Raw genomic sequence first — 25,685 nt, 5'->3', positions numbered from 1 at the left:
TTACCACTGTGATGTGATTCAGTTACTCTGCAACAAGAGAAAAAAAAAAAGTCATTTTTCTTGTGAATGAATGTTTAATGCTTCGGCTCTCTTCCTCTGTTGGTCCCATTCTTCTCTGCCTGTACAGTCGTGCATATTGTAAATAATAACTTGCTGAGACAAGTCAGCTAATTAAAAGCAAACACTGTGATAACAAATAGTGACAAGAGCATCCAACGCAATGTAGTGACTGACTACACTGGCCTGAAAGGTCAACCAATTTACTGATTAATTAAAGGTAAACTCCATCTTTAGATACACAGTGCTGTCATACATTATAAATCAATGTTGTTCAGGTAATTCTTTTTTAATTAGGTTCTGTAATTTATGTTGTTCTTCTACTTTTCAACAATAGTCTAGACTTGTCTAATGAAGTAGTTGAGTTTTCACATATTGATAGTATGGTGGCTGACAGATCAACACGCTGCAACTCAGGAAAACACAAGCAAATAAAACAACATCTTCACTGCTCTGGCAACACATCGGTCACATTTACAATAAGATGCTGAAAATACAGAGAACAAACAGCAGAGTTAAAGGTCGACTACTCATCAGTGATTTTTTGAAAATTAGCTTATTTATATTACTGAAGATACTGGCTATAATCAGAGTGCTAGCGTTTTAGCAATTACTTGTGTGTTTTGGTGTCAGTCACGCTGTGTTATAACTCAGTTCTGCTGTTGTGTATGACTTACAGCGCCTCTGTAACTTCTTGTTTCTTATTTCTTTTCAAACTGGAAAAAATCTGGTCTTCATTTGCTTTTTCAAGTTGCAATGTGTTGAGCTCCCTGGGCTACCAAGTGTAGAAAATACCTGTTTCCTAATTGTATAAGGATACTTACAAAGGCCAAACATACAGACTAAAATTACTCAGTTTGTTAGTGTGGTGTTGATGGACACATCACTGTATTACAGAATGGACACTGTTGAACTCCATTCAACTGTGAAATACAATGAAAAATTGTGAAGATGGTGCAGTGGGTCTGGCGCCAACTCAGAAGCTCTGACATTTTTTAGTAAATTTTTCGAACCTGTGAGATAATATGTAACATAAATTTCTGCATTAATTTCCAATATTTGCACAAAATGGTAGGTTTATAGAAAGAACCTTGTTGATTCAGATGGACTAAAACCAAAACATTTACCATTAGACATTAAATTTGTCTTCCATTTTACATTTTACTACATCATGTCTCAGTCTAACTTGATTCTTGAGAAATAAAAAAGCATAAAGCATCAGTGCAATGTCAAGTTACCTTCTAATAGTTGTTTAAATGCTAGTCTCGCTGCTGTTTTTCCACCGAATCAATGAGACGTTATCAATGACATGACTGGCATTGAAACTAATGCGTCCCAGCGTGACCCGGCGACACAACCCCCACCTCCACCCCGCTCCTCCTTAAGCATCTCGATCATCAGCGTTGACATTTATTGGTGATGAATGGGACCCATCTGCCGGCCCTCCGTGTTGCCTACCAACATCACTCCAGAATCGCCTCAAGTAGCCTTGACCTGAGCACCTCCACCGATCCCAGGTGGCCCCTGAGGCATTAACCCCTTCTTCAACATGACTGCCGGTCAGCTCCCCCTGGATGAGATCAATGCCCCGTCTCATCCATCCTGTTATCTGCTGCTCCTGATGATTGATGCTTCCTCCACCTGCAGGTTACCAGGCCAGTCAGATATGGTAATGAAGACGTATGCCCTGGCCGATGAAGAGGCTGATAGCGCTGCAGAAAATAAGCGCCCATGTGGTGATAAAGGGCTTAGAAAATAAACATGAGCAGTATTTGCTCAAAATAAACTGTATGTTCTGAGGTTTCATAAGATGACACTTTATTGATTTATGTAAGGATTGGAAATTATTCCACGAGAAGACCAAACAGAAAATAGAAAACATGCATAGAAATACAAAACAAACAAACAAAAAATAGCAATAATAGCATCATTAAAAACATATATAGTTGTGGGGCTGGGTTTTCTTGCAGTGCATGGCTTCTTAAATGTTAAACATGCACTATTGAACTCAAGCAGTTCACAGTTCAAATTCAAAACATCAACATCAAGCTCACTGGAGCTGGAGTCATTTGAGGGTTGCTGAGGGTTTGTTTATATCAGCAAGTGAATCTTTAACATATGAATATGAAATATGTAATTTATGTTGTATGTGTTATAGTGGTGTGCAGTACATGAAAGGCCAAAATCTTAGTTTTTTATTTTATGCCTTTAGTAGATAGCCAATAGATGACATTGACCAATTACAATTTAATCTGCGACGCTGAATCCTCAAGTTAAATGTAGTATATATGTATTGAAGATAAAAAATCGAACGTGAGCATCTAAAATGTCCTTTACTACACACGTGGGAGGATGTGTGGACCTGGACTTCAGTCAGTATATCTCTCCAAACTGAAGGTTTCTTGGCTTCGTCTTACACCATGTCTTATTTTCTAAATACAGATGATGTGACGTGTATGATGTATGTATTTCTTGTTGTTTAAAAGCACCGTGGAGCCGGGCCGAGTCATGACAGTATGCACAACAGTATGAGTAATGTAACAAATGCTTTTACTGTTGAGCAATTTGTAAATTAATGTGTTTATTTTTTCAATAAGTCATTTGTCGTGATTAATTGATTGAATTACATTTTTCAAGTAAACCTGCTCAACACTGTTGATGTCACTGCGTCATGAACAGGATTACAGTCATTTACTGATGTATGTAGGAGCGGTGATTCAATCACTGAGAAATGTAGTGAACCACAGTATAAACAAGCAGAGACTTCGAAACTTAGTTATATGTAAGTATTTCGTACCATAATGAGCTCGCACATGTAAATCACATGGAAACACACAGCGCCTCATGTGATTTAAATTAAATTCACTGATATGTTCTTGATTGAAGTTAATAAAGCAGCATGTATGCTCTTTGAATGTGACGTCAGCGTACAAGCTCTCTTTCTGTTCATCGTGTTTTCACTTCATCTCCATCTCCAACCCCACACGACCACACATGCCAAGCTCCGCTGCACCCCTCATTTCCTCTGGAAGATGTCGAGGAAGCTCATGATTCCCTCCACAAAAAGAGCTCAACTTCACTTCACAGCCATTTACAGGCTGTTATTCAAGAGAGCTGTTATAAATGAGTATGTGTGACATCGGAGGTGCGTGGATACACTGATGCATGTTACCCATCTGCCTTTCGCACTGGTCATTTTTCTCCAGCCCTCAGTAATTATGATCAAGCGGGTATTCAGAGGCTGCTCGCGCAATCAGCAGCATGATGCAGCTGTCTGTTCATCCCTGTCCAGCGCCACATAATGTGCCTCTGCTTAAATGATATCTCAGGTGTTTGCTGAAGGCAACAATAGAGGTAGATGAAGACGGCGCATTAACCTCCCCAATCAAGTCTCATGCTGCCGTCGCAATACCTCAGTGTGGAAAACACTGTCAGAAACTGTGGCTAAATATCAGCAAAAAAATGCAACATTTCATCAGCCAGAAGTGCATGTCATGAAGAAAAAGAAATTCAGTGAAGAGGCACGTTAAGCTTTGAGCTGGTTCATGTTCCTTTTAGTTCACGTAAAAACTAACAGCTCAAAGTGTTTCTATTTCAGATCAAACATGTTATATACAGCTGAATATTTGACGGGTTTAGTTCTGCCAGGCTGCTCCTTTCATAAAGGAGGAGAAAATACGAAACAAGATTGAGATGAAAGGGTCATGGCTGGCACACAGATTGGGGTTGCAAAGTGAAAGTTGACTGTGTTGTATCACCTGATTTTCACAAACCACTGTAGACAGACTCCGTCTGCCTTGAGTGTTATGTCCCTCAGTGAGGCAGCAGGGCTACAAACATGTCGTAATGAATGTCTCTTTGACACTAATTAAAGTAATTAAGTAATTCACAATCAGGATGAACTCATTTTCTTCTCACTAGTCCTGCAGTGTATTCAGTAAGATAGCACCCAGCGTTGTGTTAGATATATCCTCTCTTGTGAGAGTTGTTGCTTCCTTGTCTCAGCCCTTTGATTTGCAACAAAACAAAATATTTATTCTTAAAGATGGACAGAACAGAAACTTTTAAAATAACACAAATTCCCAGCAGTTCGTTTCAGCCCTCCGGCAACTCACAACTTAGCCATCAAAACAAAGTTTGATAGACACGGCTCGTTTTTCTTTTATCTCGGAGTGAGAAGCCATCGTTTTCCTGCTGCTTTCTCAAGATGCAAACAAATGAAAGCCTTTGGCAATATTTGAATGCACATTTAATGATCAAACAAGAAAGATGGGGAGTTTTGGTAAGAAAGTCTTTGTTGCTTGTTGTTTCCAATACTACACGTCACAATTTTCAGCAAAGCCCTCACTGGCCGTACTGATTATGAAGGAAGTCAGGTGACATCGTTAGAGATCCACATAGTCCACGTAGGGAGGAGGTCAGGGTGGATGGATAGGCCATTATAAAACGTTGGACTTTAACTTTGGAGACTGCTGCTTGTTTAACCTTTAAAACAGTATCACCTTAGCCACGTGTTTATCATTGTAACCATGACGACAAAAGTCCGGTATCAGAGGGTGAGGACAAACCACCTATGATTGTTCAGGTTGGAGGACTTTTTTTTTTGGTTGTTGTTATATACCACTATACTGTCATTATTATGGTAGTATAACAACATACACATTACATGCATTAGATTAAGAGAAACAAAAGTCAGCAGCTTGGATTATATGTTAGTGTTTTGTTTATTGCATGAACAAGAATATTTCTTCTCCTGATGCTTCCTGTTTGGTTGTGAGCGAAGTGCGTCAGGACCGACAGTGTGAGGTGTTAATTCAAACACCTGTTACTCATATGCTGACACGTATCAAAACATGAACTTAATTTAGGCTGCGCAGTATGTACTGTACATTGTACACTAACAAGTCAAATCAAGTCGGCTTTTATTTATATAGCACCAAATCACAAGTTATCTCAGCGCACTTTTCTTATAAAGCAGGTCTAGACTTCACTCTGTGTAATATTATTTGCAGAAACCCAACAATTCCCACCATGAGCAAGCACTTGGCGAAAGTGGCAGGGGAAAAGAAAAACTTCCTTTTAAAAGACAGAAACCTTGAGCAGGGTGGATGGCCATCTGCCTCGACCGGGTGGAGGGAGAGAGCACAATGCAAGGTGCACATAGACATGAGAAGTCATAATACTACAGCTATTGAGCAGGATCACGGGGCCGTAGGTGGTTTTGCAGTCACACATCGAGACTCTGCAGCTCCAGAGGCAAAAATACCTGCAGAGGGAAATGAGGAGAGAGACAAGAAAGCACAAAACAGGAGGGAGGGGGAGAGAGAGATGAAAGAAGAGAACAGGAAGAGGAAAGACCGAGAGACCCACAGTCTGGACACCCGTGTGCTTAAGGGAGTAAACAAACAGAGTGAGAGTGATGCAGCGGTTTTCAGAAAATGTACAGTAATCTCATTGGCAGAATAACATGGACTCTGCTGTATTCACTGGGTTTAACTGGTTCATAGAGACTGAAAGTTAAGGTGTGAAGAGGAGATTTGAGTCTGGATTTGAAGGCCTCAACAGAGTCAGACAGTCTGATGTCAGCAGGGAGGTTATTCCAGGGGAAGGAAAATGCCCTGTAGCCTGCAGACGCTTTCTAACTGAAAGAGTGAAGGGAAAAAAAATATCTTTGTATAATCTTAGACTCCACACTGTGGCTTTAATAATAGCTAGCAAATGTCATTTGCCCCTAGAAATTATGTTTATATTGTAAGAAATTGTTTTAACAATGAAGCTGTGATGAAAAATATAATTGCTGGCTGGATTATGATCATTTTGAATGAAAAGTGCAGAACGTTTATTAACGGCAGCAGAGGCACCAGGAGGTGAGTGACATGGACAGTACATGTACAAAGCAGAGGACTGTGACAGCAGAGATCAGGGCCCACAGACAACGTCCCGCCTCGGATTAACTTTAGGCAACAAACGTGCTTTGATTAAGGTCAGGAAAAATAAACACACTGTGTCTCATGTCTCTGTGAATTTTTCCTGTATTAAAACAAACCACAGTTTCTCCCTAAACTTAACAAAAAGGGATGTGAGTGTCTAAACATAACCATAAAAAAAAGTTTGGAGAGGCTTTGGAGGAGCTTTGTCAAGTCTGAGGAACAAAAAAAAACCCTTGTCATAGTGTTATCTCCCAAGCGTTATCTCTGGACATGGATTCTTTTAACTGGAAACCTGGGAAGTTGACGTTTGAAAACCATGTTAATTTACCAGACAAGGAGGGTCTAATAAAAAGCTGCTCTTAGTCACGTTATGAAAAATGTAGAATCCAGTGTTTTTTAGAGGCTGGCCCATATATTCAAAGGGACTCCGAGTCAGAATAACTTGGCTTCAGCTGCTGCAATGATTCATCTCATGAGTCTCTCAACCTTATAGAAGTGCATTTATAAAATGGCTGGAGTGAAGACCAAACAGCATGTTGCTTTGGAGGTAGCCATTCTAGATACTGAATATTGTGATTTGCTAGTTTTCGTTTAAAAACTTTGCACATCATTCGTGCTCTATCCTGTCTTAAAAGTTTGTGCATATCACTTATACTGTAGTCTAAACTAAAGACTAATTCACATTCACACAGGTATTATGTGAAAATCTTGGTACTTCAATATAAGTGATTTTCATGTTTTAAGAAATTCTCCCACCTGAGAAGAATCCTTGCAATCTGCATTGGTAGCATGTCACAGACTCATTCTCATAGAGCTAAAAGCAAGGCTGATTTTCCTATTTGCACATAAGATGACATTTGTCAGTGTCAGTTGCCCAAATTATCCCCAGCGGTGTGTGTAAAACGAACAAATTCAAGAAGTCTGATCCAATTTAAGCTTTTACCTCGTCTTGAACAATCCCCCCACCGCAACAGGATCTTTAAGTACTCCATGTGCTTCATGAGAAGATATTTGCACTTGCAGCTGCAGTTTGTTTCACTTCTTCTATTTATTCCCTCTGAATTTCAGTTTGGAAATCCTTTAGGTCCTTTCAGTGGTGCTGTTTTATTCGCTCTATATTTGAGTGACCTTTAGACCCTGTACCCTCTATGAGTCGTATTGATTTGCTCTTCAAAGGAATGTAAAAAGCTCTTTTTTTTTTTTAAGTCAGTTTCAGTGTTTCTCAGGGTGATGTGGTGCTGTACTGAATCTCTCACACCACAGAGACAAAGAGTTTATGAAATGATTTATAGCAAAGTACATTGAAACGGTCCAAGGAGTGAAGGTGCTGGCTCTCACAATAAATTGTGACACTTTCTGCTGCTCATAGTTGGTCATATTCAGATTTAAATGTCCAGAGCAAAATAAAACTCAGGTTGTGTGGGAACATTAACATATTGTATGGGAACTGACCACAGGCACTTCAATCTGCTATGCCGACTGGGTTACTGGTCAGACTAGCAGCCGAACTGTCACGACATTTGGTATTAACACTCAAGGAATCTTTTTTAATTTTTTTTATTGGGAAAGACAAATTGTATATCACACATTTTGACCACCGCCACCCACCCACCCATCCACCCATCCCATCCCATCCCATCCCATCCCATCCCATCCCATCCCATACCTACAGAGTCTTATGGCTGGCTGAGTGCATGTGAGTGCTGTGAGAATATAACAAATAGGCTTAAAACACAAATGTTGTTTGGGCTGCTGGTTCTCTCAATTCTGTCCCCTCATACCGTATCATACCAAACTTTGAAAAGCATGCAAGTTGCAATGAAATTTCCTGAGCATGCTGTGGTCCTCAGAGGATGAACTCTTTCTGCTTTAGACACTACATAAACTTTCCTTGTGCGCAGTTGTCTGAACAAATTGTCAGTTTTGCAAGATATTCATTATTTTCATTAAATTCACTTTGGATAATTGTTCCAGAGGATGAACTGTAAAGCTTTTGAAGACCTCTTATCCCATATCCTGGGGGTGTAATTAACACTAGGGCACAAAAATCTACAGAAAAGATCAGTCTCAAAAGTAACACTGTTGAGGAACTTTTTTGTCGTAATGATTCATGAATGCTTCTCTGTGTTTCTTCTTCAGGGGCTCAAGCCGATGGACCACAATGGGCTGTCAGACCCGTATGTCAAGTTGCACTTACTGCCCGGCGCCAGCAAGGTACGCACCTTGTTAATGAATAATAAATCTGTGGTGGAGTTTCTTTTTTTTTTTTTTTTTTTTGACTTTCCATGACAGCATGTCTTTCCTCTCCAAAATATTGAACCGGTCTTTTAAGTCATGATCAGGAACAATAATAAGAATGAGCAAGGATGTCTGCTCCTCCTCCAAAGATTTGTCTTGTCGATGTTGTTGAAGCTCTCCTTACAGTCTGAGCTTTCAAGAAAACAGACTGGATCTTGTGGTTTTCTCCGGGTTGTAAATAGACCCACATTAGGAGAAGCCTAATAATCCATTTCATGATTCGGGGAACACCACAGTGAGGATATGTCAGTGCAAGGCTTCATCAATGTAAACAACATTAACTGACTGACCTAATGTACCCACTTACCAATGATGTGCTTCACTGGTGAAGACCTTGCCTCTTAGCCTCACGCTGTGAGCCAAGCATTTCTCTGCTCAGTGTCGCAAGTGGATGCACTTTAACAGACATAACTTATGTTGTGTTGTACAAGCACCACTAAAGCTCTCGTGGGTCTCCACACGTCGGGACTGCAACCACTGCATTCCAGCCAATATGATCACATAATCCACATACATGAAACAAAGATGGAAATATATCTTAAACATCAATGAAGTAAACGACTCGCAGGTTGTTACTGAAGAGGCAGTGAATTCTTTTATTTGCTTGCGTCTGACAGAAGGCCCAGAGGTTAATTTGATCCTTTCATTAAAGTCTTCAAATCTAATATAGGTCCTGTGAATGAGTACATTCCACAAAAGAGGCTTACTTAAAGCTGAATCTGTGCGATAATCCATCTGCCTGACTCATATCTCCCTTTCTTCTAATACCTTTTCAAACTCATCTCATTTGGTACCTTGATCTGAAACTTTTTAATTGTTTCGTGTCTGCTCCCGCCACAGAACTTCAGCTTCTCTTTCACAGCAGTTTTATTTTGTGTGGTTATACTTGACAGGTGTGTTAAAAGGGTGATGAATAACCATGTAACTCATTGACTGTTTGTCAACAGCCTCCGGATGTCAGTATGCGGATGTAGTCTACTGTAGCATTTAACATATTAGTATGTAAACATGCAAGGAATTCATTGGTGCCCTGTCCTTTCATGAACTCCAATGCTGTTCAAATTTTAAACTTAAAGGCAAGAACAAGGATTCATCTTCTTTCTTTCTTGGTTGTTAAGATATTTCACTCGAGCAAAAAAACAGAAACAGTAGACTGATGGTGGATGGATGAACAGGCGTCTCCAGAACTGCAAGCGAGGCAGAATTTAATGGAGCAACCCACAAAAGTCTGAGAAACCCCCGCATATATGATGAAGGAAAATACACCACAGCAATGAACATTTATCACCAAGAGACCTAATAAAAAGAAAACATTGTTTTCACTTGGAGGAATAGTGCGAATGATACTTTAGAGGAGGCTTTTTTTATGCCTACATGCTGTTGACAGCCGTGGGTGGGAGGCATTATGTTTTAAAGAAGTCCATCACGTTCTCGTAAGCGTGATATCTCAGAAACGCCTTGAGGGAATTTATTCAAATTTGGCAGATACATTAATTCGGACTCGGGGATGAGCTGATTACAATTTGGTGGTCAAAGGTCAAGGTCACTGTGGCCTCACAACCATGTTTTTGGCCACAACTCAAAAATGCAAACGCTGATTATGACACATTTTCACACAAATGTCTAAAATGATAAAATGATGAAGTGATTATATCTTATATTCAAATGGTCAAAGGTCAACTTCACTGTGACATCATAATGCTCTGCATAAACACTTCTGCTCATTATTCAGTGGTATAAATCAGGAACAGAAGGAGAGCTTGTGACCGTATTTCCTCCAACTTGACTGGTTGGTAATTCTAGCTTCTGTATGTTTTAGTTTTCATGCCATGACTGAAAAAGTCTGTAGAGCTGGTATTTGTACTGCAAACCTGTAGATTTCACACCGTAGCTTATGAATCAACGCATTATGCAGCTCTGACAAATTGACTTCTCACTGTTATATGAATATACAGAAACCGAGGGAGGCATGATAACGTTGTCTTCATCAAATCTCTCAGTTACGACTGAGGCTGCTCTGGATAAATAAACCGTCTCTGCAGACAGATAGAAACAGTCATCATGTCTGCCATGCATATGCCATCCTTTATTGTTAGCTATGCCACTCTGCCCACTGTGTGCTCAGCCACACAATGTGCTGCGTGCAGTCTATGTACAAAAGCCAGTGTTAATAACATTTTCAGTCTGGAATAAATTACTGTCTGCGGCATGTGTGTAGACACTGATGGTGCTTTGTTGTGACACGACACGTTTTCCTGAAATGTAAAAAATGGACTAATTAATGACAATGCAAAGATAGAGTAGTGATTAGTATCACGAGAATGTGCAATTAGCCATTCAGAGAGCGAGGACGCCCAGGGCCTGATGACTGCAATGAAACACTAGCATAATAATTGTCACCCAACAAATGGAACAGGCCAATAAACCAAACCAACCGTCTGCCTGCTGCTCGTTTGAATCGGCAAGCTCCTCCCCCTTCAACCTCTTCAGTTAAAGGAGAAATCTGTCAACTGTAGATATCATCTGTGATCATATCCACCCAACAGATTTGGGTCCAGAGCAAGATATCTCGACCACTAGTGACCAGATTGTTGTCAATATTCATCACACCCTGGGGATGATTCAAATGATTTGATCCTAGCAGCAAAATCTGTGTATTTTTCCTTTTATTGAAAAACTACTGTTTACACAGCAAATTGTCCTGGTTATGATTATGTGACTGTAGAAGACGCTGCGTGTTCTCCGATCCGCAGAAATAAACATGAGGACAAAGTGTTGCTGAGAAAAAACTGTTGAAAATACACAAACTGAGACTAAAAATTCTCTAAAACTTTGAAAGTAAATGGCACATTACCACGTCATTAGTGATTCATCTGTTCATTTGTTCTAAATGGAAATTCTATTTAATTTTCCAGAGAATAATTGCTCTTGCTGTCACAATATTGAGTTTTATATTATTGCTTTCAATTATTGAATCCGATGTCATTAATCAGTGATATAACAACATCCAAACATCTGTCCAATGTGAAAAAAACCCCACAACTCCCAGCACCTACAACGCTCACTAATTAAGGGGTTCTTCATGGTGATACAATAATAATGCTGGAGCTTGCTTCTTGATGAGTACACAGGTGCATTGACTGTGAGGATGCCAGCTTTGGCACAGTAGTACAACAATAAAATACAACCCTTAAGTTACTGATTGTATCACCCACTCTGTACCCAAGGACGGAGCTCACACTGTAAGTACTGGGCGCATTGATTAACTGTTGTGTGTCAGAAATCTCCTCGTTTTCACATTTTTGTCAAAGAGAATAAATGAGATCCAGAGTGTTCTTTATTGAGCTTTAGTGGTGTTGGGAAGTTAATTGTTTTATCGTTTTTTTTTTTCACTTGGACAGAGCGACATTAGCTGCTGCTACTGAATATATTCTATTTCCCCACTGTGGTGAACCGTTCCATAAATTGCTAGTTCAGGATGTAAATTCTGCTAAGACACTACTCCGACCTCCACTTCTTTATTTAGTTATATTTACTACATTAAGAGCACACTACTTCCTGTACTAGTACAGTACTAAACAGTGATTTGCAGACTTACGTGCAGTGTTACAAACATTTCTCTCAGTATCTATAGGCTTCATTTTTTTACCATCATTCACCATTTCTTCAAAGGCTGGAGGAGGTCAGGATGCAAAGTTTTTGTTATCTACAACACTAAGTTTGGCTCGCTCCTCCTGCCATCTGCTGCAGCTACTAACCCTCTACTCCATCTCTGCTGATAAAGTGCTTCTGTGCATCCTCTTTGAATGGATGCCATGGTGTCACAGACAGCGCTCACATTCTTCAAAAGATGTGTTTAAATGCTTTTCCTAAACTGATTTAAATGTACTTTTAAAACTTTCTGAACAGCACAAAATTATTCCAACAGTCTCTGACAACGTTTTCACTGGTTTTGCACTGTATTTCAGATCATCAGGTGTCATATCTTATTTTCCAGTGATTGGTTTGAGTTTATATTATTATATTATAGGGGTTTTTCTTCTTCCATCCTAGTTTAGAGAGTAGCATAGCAGGCATGAGTTTATATGAAAATGTCATTGATTATTTGATAAGTCAAGTAAAACCCACACTACTCTGCTGAACCCATGTTAGTTTGAAAACTCCAGGATTGCTTTTTAGTCTGGACGGGCAAAAATGGAGACCTCTGGAAACAATAATGTAGACACCCACGTCGCTTCCTGATTGGGTCCTATCAGCCTCGACAACCAGTGTTGAGTACAACATGAAAAACCTTACTGACCTTGTTGTATTTGCTAGCAGCAGTAAAATTAAATAACATTTGTCACTGGTCGTCTAGACAGAGATCGTTTTCGTTTTAAAATGAAAACGTATTTGTGTGGATGTAGCCCAGGATTGTGTCTCAGTAGGAGGCCTCACTGAGGCTTTTACATCTTTCTGCCAGTAAAACAAGATGCCGTCACCTTCCCCCTGCTCTGATATTCTCTCCGCTTGCTCTCAAAATAATCATTAGGCTCGGTCTAAGAGCCTCATTAAGACCCACTAAAGAGGTCATAAGTTCTGCTTGCACTCTAATCAGAAGTGAAGTTTCACGCTCTGCTGCAAAGCCAGATCATGGTTTCATCTCCTCTGAGACCACAATCAAACACAACGAAACGCCTCTAATTATTCCAGATTAAGCAGTCGTTCTCTGACAGGGATTAAATATAGTCAAATGATGATGTAGGATCACAAGGTGATGAGGTGGTGCAGGTGACAAATTTGGCGTGCAGTAAGTACAACAGCTTTCTAAACCATTTATACTTTCATATTGAATTTCTAAAATGGTATTAGGTATTGTGTGAAATCAATGCCTCATGAGCTGGACTCAAACATTGTTTGTTGCTTATTGAATTTTGTAATAAATCACAATAAAAGCAATATTTGAGGAGGTCGGAGTAAAACAGACAGTCAGTGCTAAAATTTGATTGTTCGAATAGATTTTCACTTGCAAAGAGACACCAAACATTTTATGATGTCTTTGAAATGAACTCTGTGTCTTTTCATATTGTAAAATGAATAGTTTTATCCCCCAAACCGCTATTTCAAACACACTATTGAAGCTAGAGTAACAAAGGGGGAGGTGTAAACCATGTCTGACTATAATTGTATCTGTCCAGCAGCACTGAGAGGTCACTGTGATGAGCTGTCTATCAACTTACGAGTCCAACTGCAAGGTCAGCCACGCTGGCTGTTAACATTCAGGTAATATGACATGTAAATGCCTCAGCTTTATTTTGAGTTTGGCCTTTTTATTCTCTAAAATTTGTTGTAGCTCACCAGCGTATTTGACACCTCATTCATACGTACAGACTGAAACCGTGAGCGGCGCCATATGTGGAAGTTGAGAAAGGTTGTTTCATGCCCTCTGACCGATGGAAGCGATAACGAACAACACCTGTTTCGATTCCCTGGTGAAACAGAGGCTGCAAAATGTTTTTTTCCACTCTGCTCAACTCAAACAAAGTTGTTGAAAAACTGACTGTTGCAGCTTCCCAATGTTCCACGTCACAGCTCGAACGAGCTTCTGGGACACGCATAAGCCGAACGATGCCTGAAAACGCATCGCTCTGGGAAATGTGACACCTACAAAGGCAACAAGAGAAAATAAATAACCAATTTGAGGTTTTAAATTATGTGCGAACACACCCACAAGCTTCAGGCTCGTGAGAGATAAGAGACTGCCTGCTTCGTTGTGTCTATCTGAACGCACCGTGAGCCAATGAAATCACAACCCAACAGGTGCTCTTGTATGGAACAGGATTGTGATTAGCTGCCTGTCACACTGCTCTACACCAAGCAGTAATATTCATGTTCCTGCTTTCTCAGTGGTAAACTAGTCTGAAATTAAACAAAATTACCATGTGCTGTGTCACCTTGGAATGAATTAAAGTCACAATAAAAACACTGTCATTCTTTTTAGATTTTGATAACGCAAAGTAAATCATACATGAACTAGTGTAAAAGCCCTTTAGTTATATTAGTATATTAGTTAAAATTTTTGTTTGTTTTTTTGTTTTTGTTCTTTACCATCTTTTATCTTTATTATTATGAAATTGGACTCAACAGCTTGTCTCTCTCTGCAACATCAGGAATTTTCCAAACTCTGTATAAATGGAAAAGTGAACAATTTACAGCCCCAGCAACATTTACTTCAGTCTAAATAATTTAATTTAACAGATTTTGGTTATACTTGATTATTTTTGTGTTTTTTGAATTTTGTATCATGTATTTACAACAGAATCACCTTTGTCACAAACTGGGGGCACAGAGTTTGAATAATATGGGCATTTACCAGGCAGGGAGGGTCTAATGAAAAGATGCTATCAAGTTGCATTATGGGAAGCGTAGGCTCCAGCTTTTTTTGGAGACCATGATCATATCACAACCATAACTGTGTATTTATTATTGTTTTATATTGATGATGAAGGTCTGGTACGTCCAAGGGATTGTCAGTCCGGATATTTTGGCTCCTGCTGCTTCAGTCTTGACCTTTCTGTGTTTTTTTTATCTGTCTTTTGTAAGTTCACCAACTTTAAGGAAGTGCAAAAATCAGATCACTGGAGTTTATGGCTCAGAAAAAGTATTTAATTGTGGTGAATAATTTTATTTCTGCTGTTTTTGTGTCTGATATATGGCTCTGTTTGTCATTTTTACTAGTTGGCATGAAATGTACACAAAACCAGTCTCAGCGAAAACAGATTATTTTTTTGCTTGATTTGTTTTATAGACCAAATAACACAGATAAGAAGGGCCTGTTTTCATTTAAATTGGGATGCTGAACAGTTTAAAAAACTGTGTGTGTGTGTGTGTGTGTGTGTGTGTGTGTGTGCGTGTGTGTGTGCGTGTGCGCCTCTGCAGCCCATTGGTTCTCCCTCCTACACAACTCTTCTCCTTCAGGTGCGGGAGCTTTTTAAACTAAAGCTAGTTAGAGCAGAGATCCAGAGGTCCGTACAGAAATGGTGCAATAATTGGCTTGTAAGCGACGCTTTTTAGCCTCAGCAGCAGAAATGACTTGTGACACCAGTTGCTCATTTGTAGCACTGCCCTCCGTCTGTGAGCAGGTGCTGCTGGTCAATTATTCCCCCTTTTTAAAGCATGCTGATCACATGTGCAGCCTGTCACTCTTTATGTCATTTCACGGGTCTGGAGCAAATAAGGCTTTGTAACCCTTTAATTAAATACTTGTTGCATCACACCTTCAGGTCAGCCTATTTCATTGTGATTTATTGACATCCCTGCCGAAGTTACTTTCACCTGACTACACTGTCTGTCATTCAAATGATGGCTTCTTCTGCTTCTCACAATCCTGCCAATTATCCACTTAGTCGCTGCCAAGAAGTGTGTTGAAAATAACCAAGGTGTCCCCTCCCAACAGTGAGGAACACCTTGACCTTCAGCGACACTGCTTTGACAGTGGTAGCTGAATGGACAGGTTGCTTACAATGTCACACATTGACAGTGTTCACCACATCAATTGTGTTTGGTAATTGACTTGTGCAGTAAATCTATTTTCCTGCACAGGCAGTAAATCCCTCTGTATGTATGTGGGTTAGGGTGAAATATTAGCTCTTCATACTGTATAGAATGAAATAGGCCGTAGGAAGAGATCTGCAATTACACACAAATTACACATGCTGGGATTTTTAAAGCTTATTTAACATATCAATTTTTAGGACTATTTTAAGGAAAAGATATTAATCAACCTAACCAGCAGTCATGATGGTGGTTGCTAGGAACATGTAACTTATTATTTTTCACAAGAGCTGAAGAAATGTGCCAAATTAAGGCGTCTATGAAAAAACCCTAAAAATGTAAATGACCCTACAGAGGTTAAATACCTGGGACTCCCCACCTGTCCGTCCGAAAAGAAGAGGCCTTTTGGATGAGATCATCTTCAGGAATCTAAAGCAGTTGTCTTTGACCACTTTAAAAATGGTTATTTATGTAAATCAACCTACAGCAACCTGCAAAGATGTCAGTCTCATCCACCCTTGATGCCATTTTTCTGTAGCTTTTTTCATAGATATGTTTAGGTAGCCAGCTACCAGTGTAGGAGAAGGACATCCACATTCTTAAATCCCGCCTACAAAGCGCTGATCGGTCAGTTGTTTCTCCAGCAGCTGTCAATCAGCAGAACTGTTGATTAAGAGATATTTCACTCCAACACGATTAAAAACCCAGAGAAACCTGTAATTCAGGACAGAAAGAAAGAAGAAAAGACATGAATAATTAATGTGAATAATTTAATGAAATTATAGGATACAAAATGTGGTTTTCAGCCTTTAAAACATCATTTTGAACACTCTGCGTGTGCGTGCATGCGTGCGTGAGCGTGTGTGTATGACACCCTTCCTGTTGGAAACAACCACTGATTGGGGGAGAAACAATCAGCGAGAGGCTTATTATTACGTGGAGGCCTGCCATCAGACTTGCAAATAATCACAGCTAATTGAATGAATTCAGCAAGATCACATGTCCTCACCCACGACTCACCAAACAATCTCATCACCCTCATCTTGTAACGTTCAATGGGGAGCTCAGAGGATTTTCCCGAATGATATTCCACTGATAAACCTGTGTTGTTTGTCACAGTAATTTTTCACCTCACTAGATTGGAGTTGATGCAAATCTGACAAAGTAAATGAGTGAGACTGCTGTGAAACAGTCAGGTGTTTACTTTGTTATTTATTGATGCAATTCTTGCCTAGAGGAAAGAAGAGACTTATACTGGATATATGTTTAACAAACATTTTTCCGAAAGGGCCTTGAGCACAAATTGTCATTTAATGCTATGTGATAAGTTTGCATTTTCATTTGTTTTTAGTTTTTATAACGGTAAAAACAATGAAACAGCTAGCTTGACTCTATAACTACCAACAAATGTAAAGTTTACAAATTAAACTTTAAGTAATTGTTTGTGGTTTTATCGTGAATTCTGTGCTCAGCACTTGTTGAACTATAAACAAAACCGTTCATGCACCTAACCTACGAGCACTTGAGCTGAACATGCTGCACAGAAATGCTCATTTGCAACAGCTGTCCAGCAAGATTCAATAAATCACACATATCAGTCGTAACAAAGCTACAGTAAAGTAGAATTGTGACGTAAAAAGAAGTTAGCTTGAGTACAGCGACATGAGAGCGCTATCAATCTTCTCATCTCACTCCAGGAAAGAAAGAGGATCAGGGTTTTCCTTCAAAGTGCCAATTTTGAAAATTGTCTCTTGTTTGAATTGGGCACTTGAACTGGCTGCTGCCCAGTCTTCCAATTTGATCTTCTCCCCCTGATTAATATTGCATATTCTATATTATATTACTATTCCAGGACTCTGTACTTTCAGGTTTCTGTTGTATTCAGTAAATCTTAACGTATGCAGCTTGTCGTATTGTATGTGTATTAATAATTAATAACTTTGTGATTATTCGATCATGTATTGTTGCAGCCTGTGGCTCATGTATAAAGATATATTTTGGCTGGACTGAAACAGAGGGGCCAGCCCTATAATCTTGAATGTCGCTGACTGACTGAGTGAGTGATGATATTTACACCACTGGTCAGCAGAGTGCCGAGCAGCGACTAACTGAGCCGCTGTGGTTTCCCAGCTGCCTCTGATAAAAGTCTGTTACCTTCTGGAGTTTAAGTAAATAAAGACTAAACTATTGTGGATCCCAGACGGAGGCTGTGCTCTGTGTGAGGGAAAAAATAAGAAAGATAGTCTGTCTCTTCTACCTTTCTCTCTGAGTGATCATTTTATAAGTAAATACAGCTGGAATCACAGCTCAGTCTTTGTCTTTAATGAATGCCTATGGTGATTTTGTCAGAGTTCTAAAATCAGGATTTGACCACAGGCAGTCCTGACATATACCAGGTTTAGAAATAGTCTTGTTTTGCAGACTGAGAATTTAGTGCCTGATGAAGCTCTGACAGAAACGTTGTTCTCTCTAGAGTTGACAGAAACTGGCTGAACAGCCAGAGCTGAGCCATTGTAACTATCTTTTAACTTCAGAGAATTCAACACATTGTTCTGTGTTTTTCATTCACTTCCTGCGTTGCTTTGATAATGGCTGTCGCTCGTAAATGCAGTCTGCTGTTTATTTTTCATTCCCGGCAGTGTTCAATATGCAGCAGTGAGCTTGGGTTTGCGTGCGTGCCACCAGACGTCAATGTATTGACAAATTTTCACCAGGGCAGAGAGGCTTTGCACATTTTCAAGGATGTTTATATAATTCTGGCAGCATTTCAATGAAGCTGACACCTGAGGGATGAGCTCTCCTGAGTTGTCAGAGGGAGACAGTAGTTAGTCAATGATAATGTTCAATTCTGTTCAATGACAAACTCTCTCTGTTATTGTCTTTCAGGCCAATAAACTTAGAACCAAGACCCTGCACAACACACTCAACCCTGTCTGGAGCGAGACCCTGACCTACTACGGCATCACTGATGAGGATATGGTCCGCAAAACACTCAGGTACACAAAAAAAAGAAAAGAAGAAAGAAAGGAAGGAAGGACAATAAGTAGAAAGAATTAGAGGGAAAAGAGGGAAAGAAAGATGATTAAAAAAGGAATGGCCAATAGCAAAGTAAAAGGAACGGAAGGAAGGAAGCAAATGGTTTAAAGGAAGAGAAACTAGGGAGGGTAATGAAGGCAATGGAAGAGAAAGGAAGGAAGGACTGAAGGGGAGTAGAGGAAAGGAAGCGGGAAGGTAGGAAGGAAATGAAGGGAATGGGGGGTTGAAAGAATAAAAGGAAAAATGGTGGAAAAGAAAAAAGAAGGAAGCAAATGAGATGTCAAAATATGGGAAAAGAAGGATGGGAAGAAAGAGAAATGGCAAGAAAGGAAGAGAATTTAATCAAAGGGGAAAACAGAGGAAGGGAGGAAATGAAAAAAGTGGGAAGGAAATAACAGAAATGGACATGAAAGAAAGAAAAGAAATGAAAGGAAAAGAAGAGAATGAAGGGACACAATGAAAGTCCTGGAAAAGAGGTAGAAAGGAATTGAAGAGAAAGTGACAGAAAAAGAACAAAGGATGTAAAAGGAAGGGAGAGAGAGGACAGAAAAAAGACAGAAGGAAATGAAAGGAATGTGAGAGAAGGAAGAGAATAAATGTTTAACTGTAGCTGCTGTGGATCAGTTTGGAAAGGGTTGAGAAAGTCATCGTCATGTTTGGCAGCGTCTCTTCTTCCTGGTTCCCGAGGTAAACTGTGTTACCGCCTCTGTCTGATGGTGTTGTTATGTAACCTGTTTATTCCTCTTCACCACAATGTCTGCTGCGGGTTCCCGTGCCAGGGTGAAACCTAGAAGGTGTGATAGCCCCCGATCAGAACAACGGTCGGGAAAACCTTTTGTTTGTGTGAGACGACTTCCTGTTGTGTCGGTTATTTGTTTTCACTACAACACCTGAGAATAGACTGAAACCTGGAGCACAAACTCCTGCTTCCCGTGGTAAACATGACACTGTTATGCAATAGAGGTGTTACTTCACTGTTCTTTGCTCCTTTATTTTTACCAAAGTGTTAACACTGTGCAATCAAGTGGTGGAAGTAGGTTATGCAATCATATGCATAATCATTTTGGTAGCTACAGGATATGTCACAGTGATATCTGGGCCGTATATTATGGAGGATTTTACTTTGCTTTAGTTTTCTGAATTCTAAAGACTTTGCTGATCCTCTGAGTTTTCCTCTTGTGCCTACACGAGGTTCACATTTGTGGTTTTAAGTTGAAACAATTTGTACAGACATTAACATTCCCCTCAAGGGGAATTCTTCTTCTCTTCTTCTAGTACATAAAATGTTCACAGCTTTCTGTTGCAATGCGTCACATTTTACAGATGCAAAATTTAATAGTCGCACAACACAAGCGATGACAGTGACGACACAAAACTTACTTGTCAATGTAAAGTAAACTGTTGAGTGTCTGTTATATAGGAAATAGTGAATGAAGCCCCTTCTGTTGAGCCTCTTAGACTCATCCAACACTGTTGCATCATGGGCTTGTTTTCTTTTCCAGAAGCTGAAAGTGTTTCTTTCTACTACTGCCACCAAACTGGATGTTCAACCATCCTATATGCACGTTAAACTTTGGTGGATTAATGGCAGAGAAACTGTGTGTGTGTGTGTGTGTGTGTGTGTGTGTGTGTGTGTGTGTGTGTGTTGTAGAGCAGCAAAAATATGGTTGTACTGTTGCAGCATTGAGAACCAAAACAACAAAGAATGTCTGTATCATTACAGCTGTCCATTACATCACAGATGTGATGTGATGGACAGCTGTGTGAGCACACACCAAAAAATCTATTCCCAAAACGGTGCCTTGATAAACCACTTCCCAGAAACAACAGACTGAGAGAAATGGTCTCCCCGTTTCTGAACATCACTACTCATTTCTTGTTATAAATTGACCCTGTCCACGTACCAAATAAGTTATTTTTTATTGAGTTTCATTGTGATTCTTTTTTTATGCTGCCCCCCACAGCATGAGTACATATTACTCAGACCTTGGGTTGCACAGTGGCTGCCTGTTTTCCTCCATACATCAGGTGATTATGCAGCGAAACGCACTTGAAAACAAACAGTATTCCACAACATGAGCGTGAATCATGTCATTGTTAGGGCTGTGAGTGCTTACGTGGGGACTGCTCTCTGCATTTATTGAAGACATAGTCTGTGTCCACTGAGAGCAGCGTCGTCCCCCCACCAATAATTGACTTTCATTATAAATTTAATGAAACGGCAGAGAGGAATGTAGATCTCAAGTCTGGAAAGTAAAAACCCGAAGCTCGGTGTATCGCCTCCCTGTGTGCCTTTTGTCCTCAGTGGTTTTGAATTGTGAGCTGCCTTTCAGTTCACCATCAATCATTATCTTTTGTGGGCAGCTACACTGTGTCGTGTAATGATTCTTCTTTTTTATTGATTGAAGAATACGCTGGCAAATATACAGTAATGTTTACAAAGGATGTTGTCATGCATTGAAAAGAGGATGTGTGTTTACGTGTTCAGTGGAAACAGAAAATAGGCACATAATACAAATCAGTAAACAGGCTGAATGTACCGTGCACCAGAGCACAATTCAATTCGAGCTGCACTAATTGAGTAAATAAGATGAGCACAGCAAGGTACTGTATGTTCAAGTTGAAGTCGTGATTTGGTTTTAAATTATTTTGACGTGAAGAGGAACAATGTCATTTGTCTCTGAGCTTCTTCTCATCACAAGTTTCTCTTCTAATTTTAGTCTTTTGATCCACACATGGCTGAACGCTTCCTAAAGTTTAATCGTCCCATCATTTCCTGTCATACTGATTTAATCTGACAAAAATCTTATGAACCCCTTCTCTGTAGAGCTACTCTGGTTTTACTTTAGAGACCAGAGGCCTTAGAGATTCAATGCGAGTAGCTCTATAGTGAAGTGAAGATTTTAGTGAGAAGTGAATCCCTGTGATGGAGGATGATGGGCTCCAGGTGGAAAATGACTTGTTTTACGGTTTTAAGCCTCCTCTCAGCAACAAAACCTTAACCTGAGCCTCACTTCATTTATTTGCCCTCCTCCACCTACTCTGTTCTTCTCCTCTCAGGATTTCAGTGTGTGATGAGGACAAATTCCGCCACAACGAGTTCATCGGGGAAACGCGAATCCCCCTCAAGAAGCTGAAGCCCAACCAAATCAAAAACTTCAACAACTGCCTGGAGAAACAGTTACCTGTAAGTCTGTACCGTTACATGGCTGTGGTTTTTGATGTTGTAAAGATTTGATTCTCTCTGTTTTTTTTTTTTTGTTAAACAGAATAAGTAAAAACTCTGTGATTGAATGAACATCATGTTTATGTTAAGTTTTCTATATACTCCTCTCTACTAAACAGCACTAATCATTACTCTACATTTCAAATATCAGTATACCATATTTATATACCATGCTTTACTCCTGTATATACAGTATTATACTATCACAGAATATACTTTACTGTACTATACTGTACTCCAGCACATAATATATTGTACTATATTGTACTTTACTATATGAAAATATACTATACTATATTGTAAATTACTCAAGTATATCCTATATTGCACTATACTATACTCCAGCATACTAAACACTATTTACTATACTATACTGTACTATACTCCAGTATACTGTATACTATGTTTTACTATATTCTACTTTAGTAAACTGTACTTTATTATCTTAGATCATACTGTGCTATAGTCCAGTATAAAATAGATGCACTGATTATTATTTTATTACTGATATTCTGTGCTGTAGCTCATATTCAAAAAATATCTACCCTCCGTGTTGGCTGATTAATCTGATTAAAGTCCACTGAGTGTCTTGATTTATATTAAATGTTACACTGAAAAACAATCAGGAAATCAGTGGAAGAATCAAACAACTACTTGAGCAAGAAAACCACATTTCATCTCAGAATATTATGTAAAAAAGATAGAAAATTTAATCAGGGCCATTTGATTTTTCTCCAATGAGGGACACAATATGGCAGCAAGCCTTTGACCTTGTTTCCCTGTGACTATCAATAGATTACAGATTATTGTATTTCTACTCCTGTAATGTGATGAATAGTATGGGGGGAAAAAGGCAATAAATTAAATTGTTTTTTTATTGTCATTGTACTGACATTTCTAGCTTTTGCCCCTTTAACCCTAGATGCCCACTGCTTGTTTCAGAGCAGTTCATATCTCAGTATTTTCCTGAGCAATCGTCTTCATTAATTCTTCAGGGTGATTCGTGGCACAGCTTTTTGTCAAAGCCATAATTACAGTGTTGGATCGGAGTAAATAAATAAAGAAGACATGCTGGGCTGTTGGTATTGTTAACACCTTTTTTTTATTAATATTAACCTCCTAGGACCTGGCGTCCACATATGTGGACCTCACATTTTGGGTTCTCTAGACCACAATACTAACTTTTTCTCAACAAGGGCCTGGTGACCACATATGAGGATATTATACTGCCACTCAGTAATCGAAATTTAAAACTAATGTCCTCATATGTGGACATAATTTTTCTCAGGTCCCAATCAGAATAAAGATCAAAGAGAAATTAAAAATGCATGCCATGCAAGAGTTCGGGTCTTAGGAGGTTAATTATTGATATTCTTAATAAGATCATGAATTGTGTTCCTTAGAATTACACAGTTATTCTGAATTCAGGCAATAATACGAGCAGGTATTTCTTAAACTGCTCTGAAGTTGTGTCACAAACAATAACTAATACAATTTGAGGAGTTAGTTCTGCGCACAAGAGATAAACGCAATATAACAATGGTCTTTCCATACAGTGGGCTACATGTTGGTGACTGCAAGAAGAAACAACAGTATCCATAAGAATTTAATTTAAACCACAGGACAGATTAGAGCGCTGGGTTTTGAGGCCATAAGTGGGGTGCAGGAGTGGATTATGTGTTTTGAGAGCATGAGAGTGAAGTGGAGTGTCATTGAACTGTGATTGAATATCCCTTTCAAAGTGCCTACACAGCTTTGGAGTATAGAGCACTGCCTTGCGTTTGGAGAGACAAATTCCTGTTGCTCTTCTCATATGCTTTGTTCTCTATGTGGGAGTGTGAAATAGCATCCAAAAATACAAAATATGCTTGCGCAAAACTGGTATCAAACGGCCACGGTGCATTCACCGCTCCGGGCCCTGATGTTGTCAAGGTTTATTTAATATTAGTACATGCTACGCTTTCAAAATGACCATATCTCAGATGGGTATGGTGGTTATCATTTGTCATACAATAATTTTAGAGTAACATTGCCAAAAGAAATCACAGTCACAGTCTCACAGTCTCAATCTTGATATTGTTTTGTCTAAAATCATGACTACTGGGTAAAGCAGTTTACAATTTGCAACATTACATTTCTAATCTCATAGTGTTTTCACACCACGAAAAGCTCGTCCTGACAGCGGCGTACATGACGCTCATGGCTGAATATGTACCTTCACGCTGACTAAATGTGGAAATGGTTCAGAAAATAGAAGCTGGAACCTGCTTGAAACCAGTGACTGTGGCTTTTCAACAGGTATCTACAGCAAAAACCGGATGCTTTTACTTTTTTTTACCATTCAGTAAGAAGAAGAAAGGCTGGAGGGTGTTTTCAGTAGATCTGGTAGCTCCGATCATCACAGCATGCAGTAGCTGTAGAACAGATATGTGTCAAACTCAGTAACTGTTTTTCGGGGCTTGTCTGTTCTGTTTCAGTCAGGTTGTTGTGCTATTTCGGACCACCCTGTCATACGTCTAACACTGGCAAGGGAGAGTATAAAGCACAGCTTGGCCATTTCCTCATAGAAGTGCTTCAAGGCAAAGTGGAGCTGGTTACAGAGAGCTCGATGCAGGAAGCGTTCTGCTCTGCTTGCTCTTGAAGTAGCGGATAAGGAGTTCTGTTTGAACACAGGATGTTGTTTTGCTGTGCTGGGGAGAATAGAGCACCGACCATTTAATCATCTCATCCAGCAGCTAGCAGAGCCTAGTCTTATTGATGGTTTTGGCCTGACAGTGGAGCACTTTGACTGGCTTGTTCAGCTCATAAACAAGTCAGTTGGCCCACAAACCTGTGGACTGGACCTGTCACAGGCTGAAATATAGTTAAAGAAATGCAGAAAAACAATGTTCCGTTGTGACCTAACAGCCTGCAAACATTTCTACAAAATGTATGCTATTTATAATCAGTTTAACACTATCACTAAATCACCCAAAGTACCGCCAAAACTGGGAATTTATAGTGCTGCTAAAGTTTATACATGCCCAACCCAGACGAGGACCAATGCATGTGCAGTAAAGACGTACATGAAGGGACCAAACTATCCAGAAACAGGCTCAGACACATCCGAGATACTGCTCCCATTGTCACTATAGATAGATACAACCATGAAGGTGAAATGTCTACACATGCTGACATAAAGGCCTTTGAATGTCAGAGGAACTGTATGTATGTTTTGGTAATCCCAAGGTAATCCCAAGTTGCCTGGACAGCTGTGTCCTTGCTAACACTGTGACCACTCAACCATGTCTATCTAATGGATGTGTCTGCCAGCCTCGACTCTGGATCTGCCACCAGCACTGGCACCAGAAAACAGCGAGAGGGCCTGAGCAGTGTAAGAGCCAACAGCCTTGTCTGGCAATAAATCTCAGATCTGTGTCTCTGTGCAAAACATTTCTGTCTTTCCCTGGTTCAGTCGGACAGTGAGAGGCTTAACTATAAAAGATGTCCAAAAAATTTGTTACTTGTTCTGCTGCCATTGTGGAAAATGGCAGTGTTAGTTTTTGTTTTCTGGTATCACTTTGTCTAATTACAATGTGTGCTAGGCCATGTTTAAAAAGTTTTCT

General features: G+C 39.6%; 1 protein-coding gene across 1 annotated transcript in view; it reads left to right on the top strand.

The window, feature by feature from the left end:
- doc2b (double C2-like domains, beta) overlaps positions 1–25,685 on the top strand; it is a 109,757-nt gene that overhangs the window by 64,121 nt on the left and 19,951 nt on the right. The window contains exons 3-5 of the mRNA XM_056397896.1: positions 8,127–8,201; positions 18,705–18,814; positions 21,915–22,041. Coding sequence (XP_056253871.1) covers positions 8,127–8,201; positions 18,705–18,814; positions 21,915–22,041 — 312 coding nt within the window. The remainder of the gene's footprint in view (positions 1–8,126; positions 8,202–18,704; positions 18,815–21,914; positions 22,042–25,685) is intronic.

Source organism: Seriola aureovittata, chromosome 15 (assembly GCF_021018895.1).
Source record: "Seriola aureovittata isolate HTS-2021-v1 ecotype China chromosome 15, ASM2101889v1, whole genome shotgun sequence".
NCBI lineage: Eukaryota > Metazoa > Chordata > Actinopteri > Carangiformes > Carangidae > Seriola > Seriola aureovittata.
This window is presented reverse-complemented; position numbering and strand designations above follow the sequence as displayed.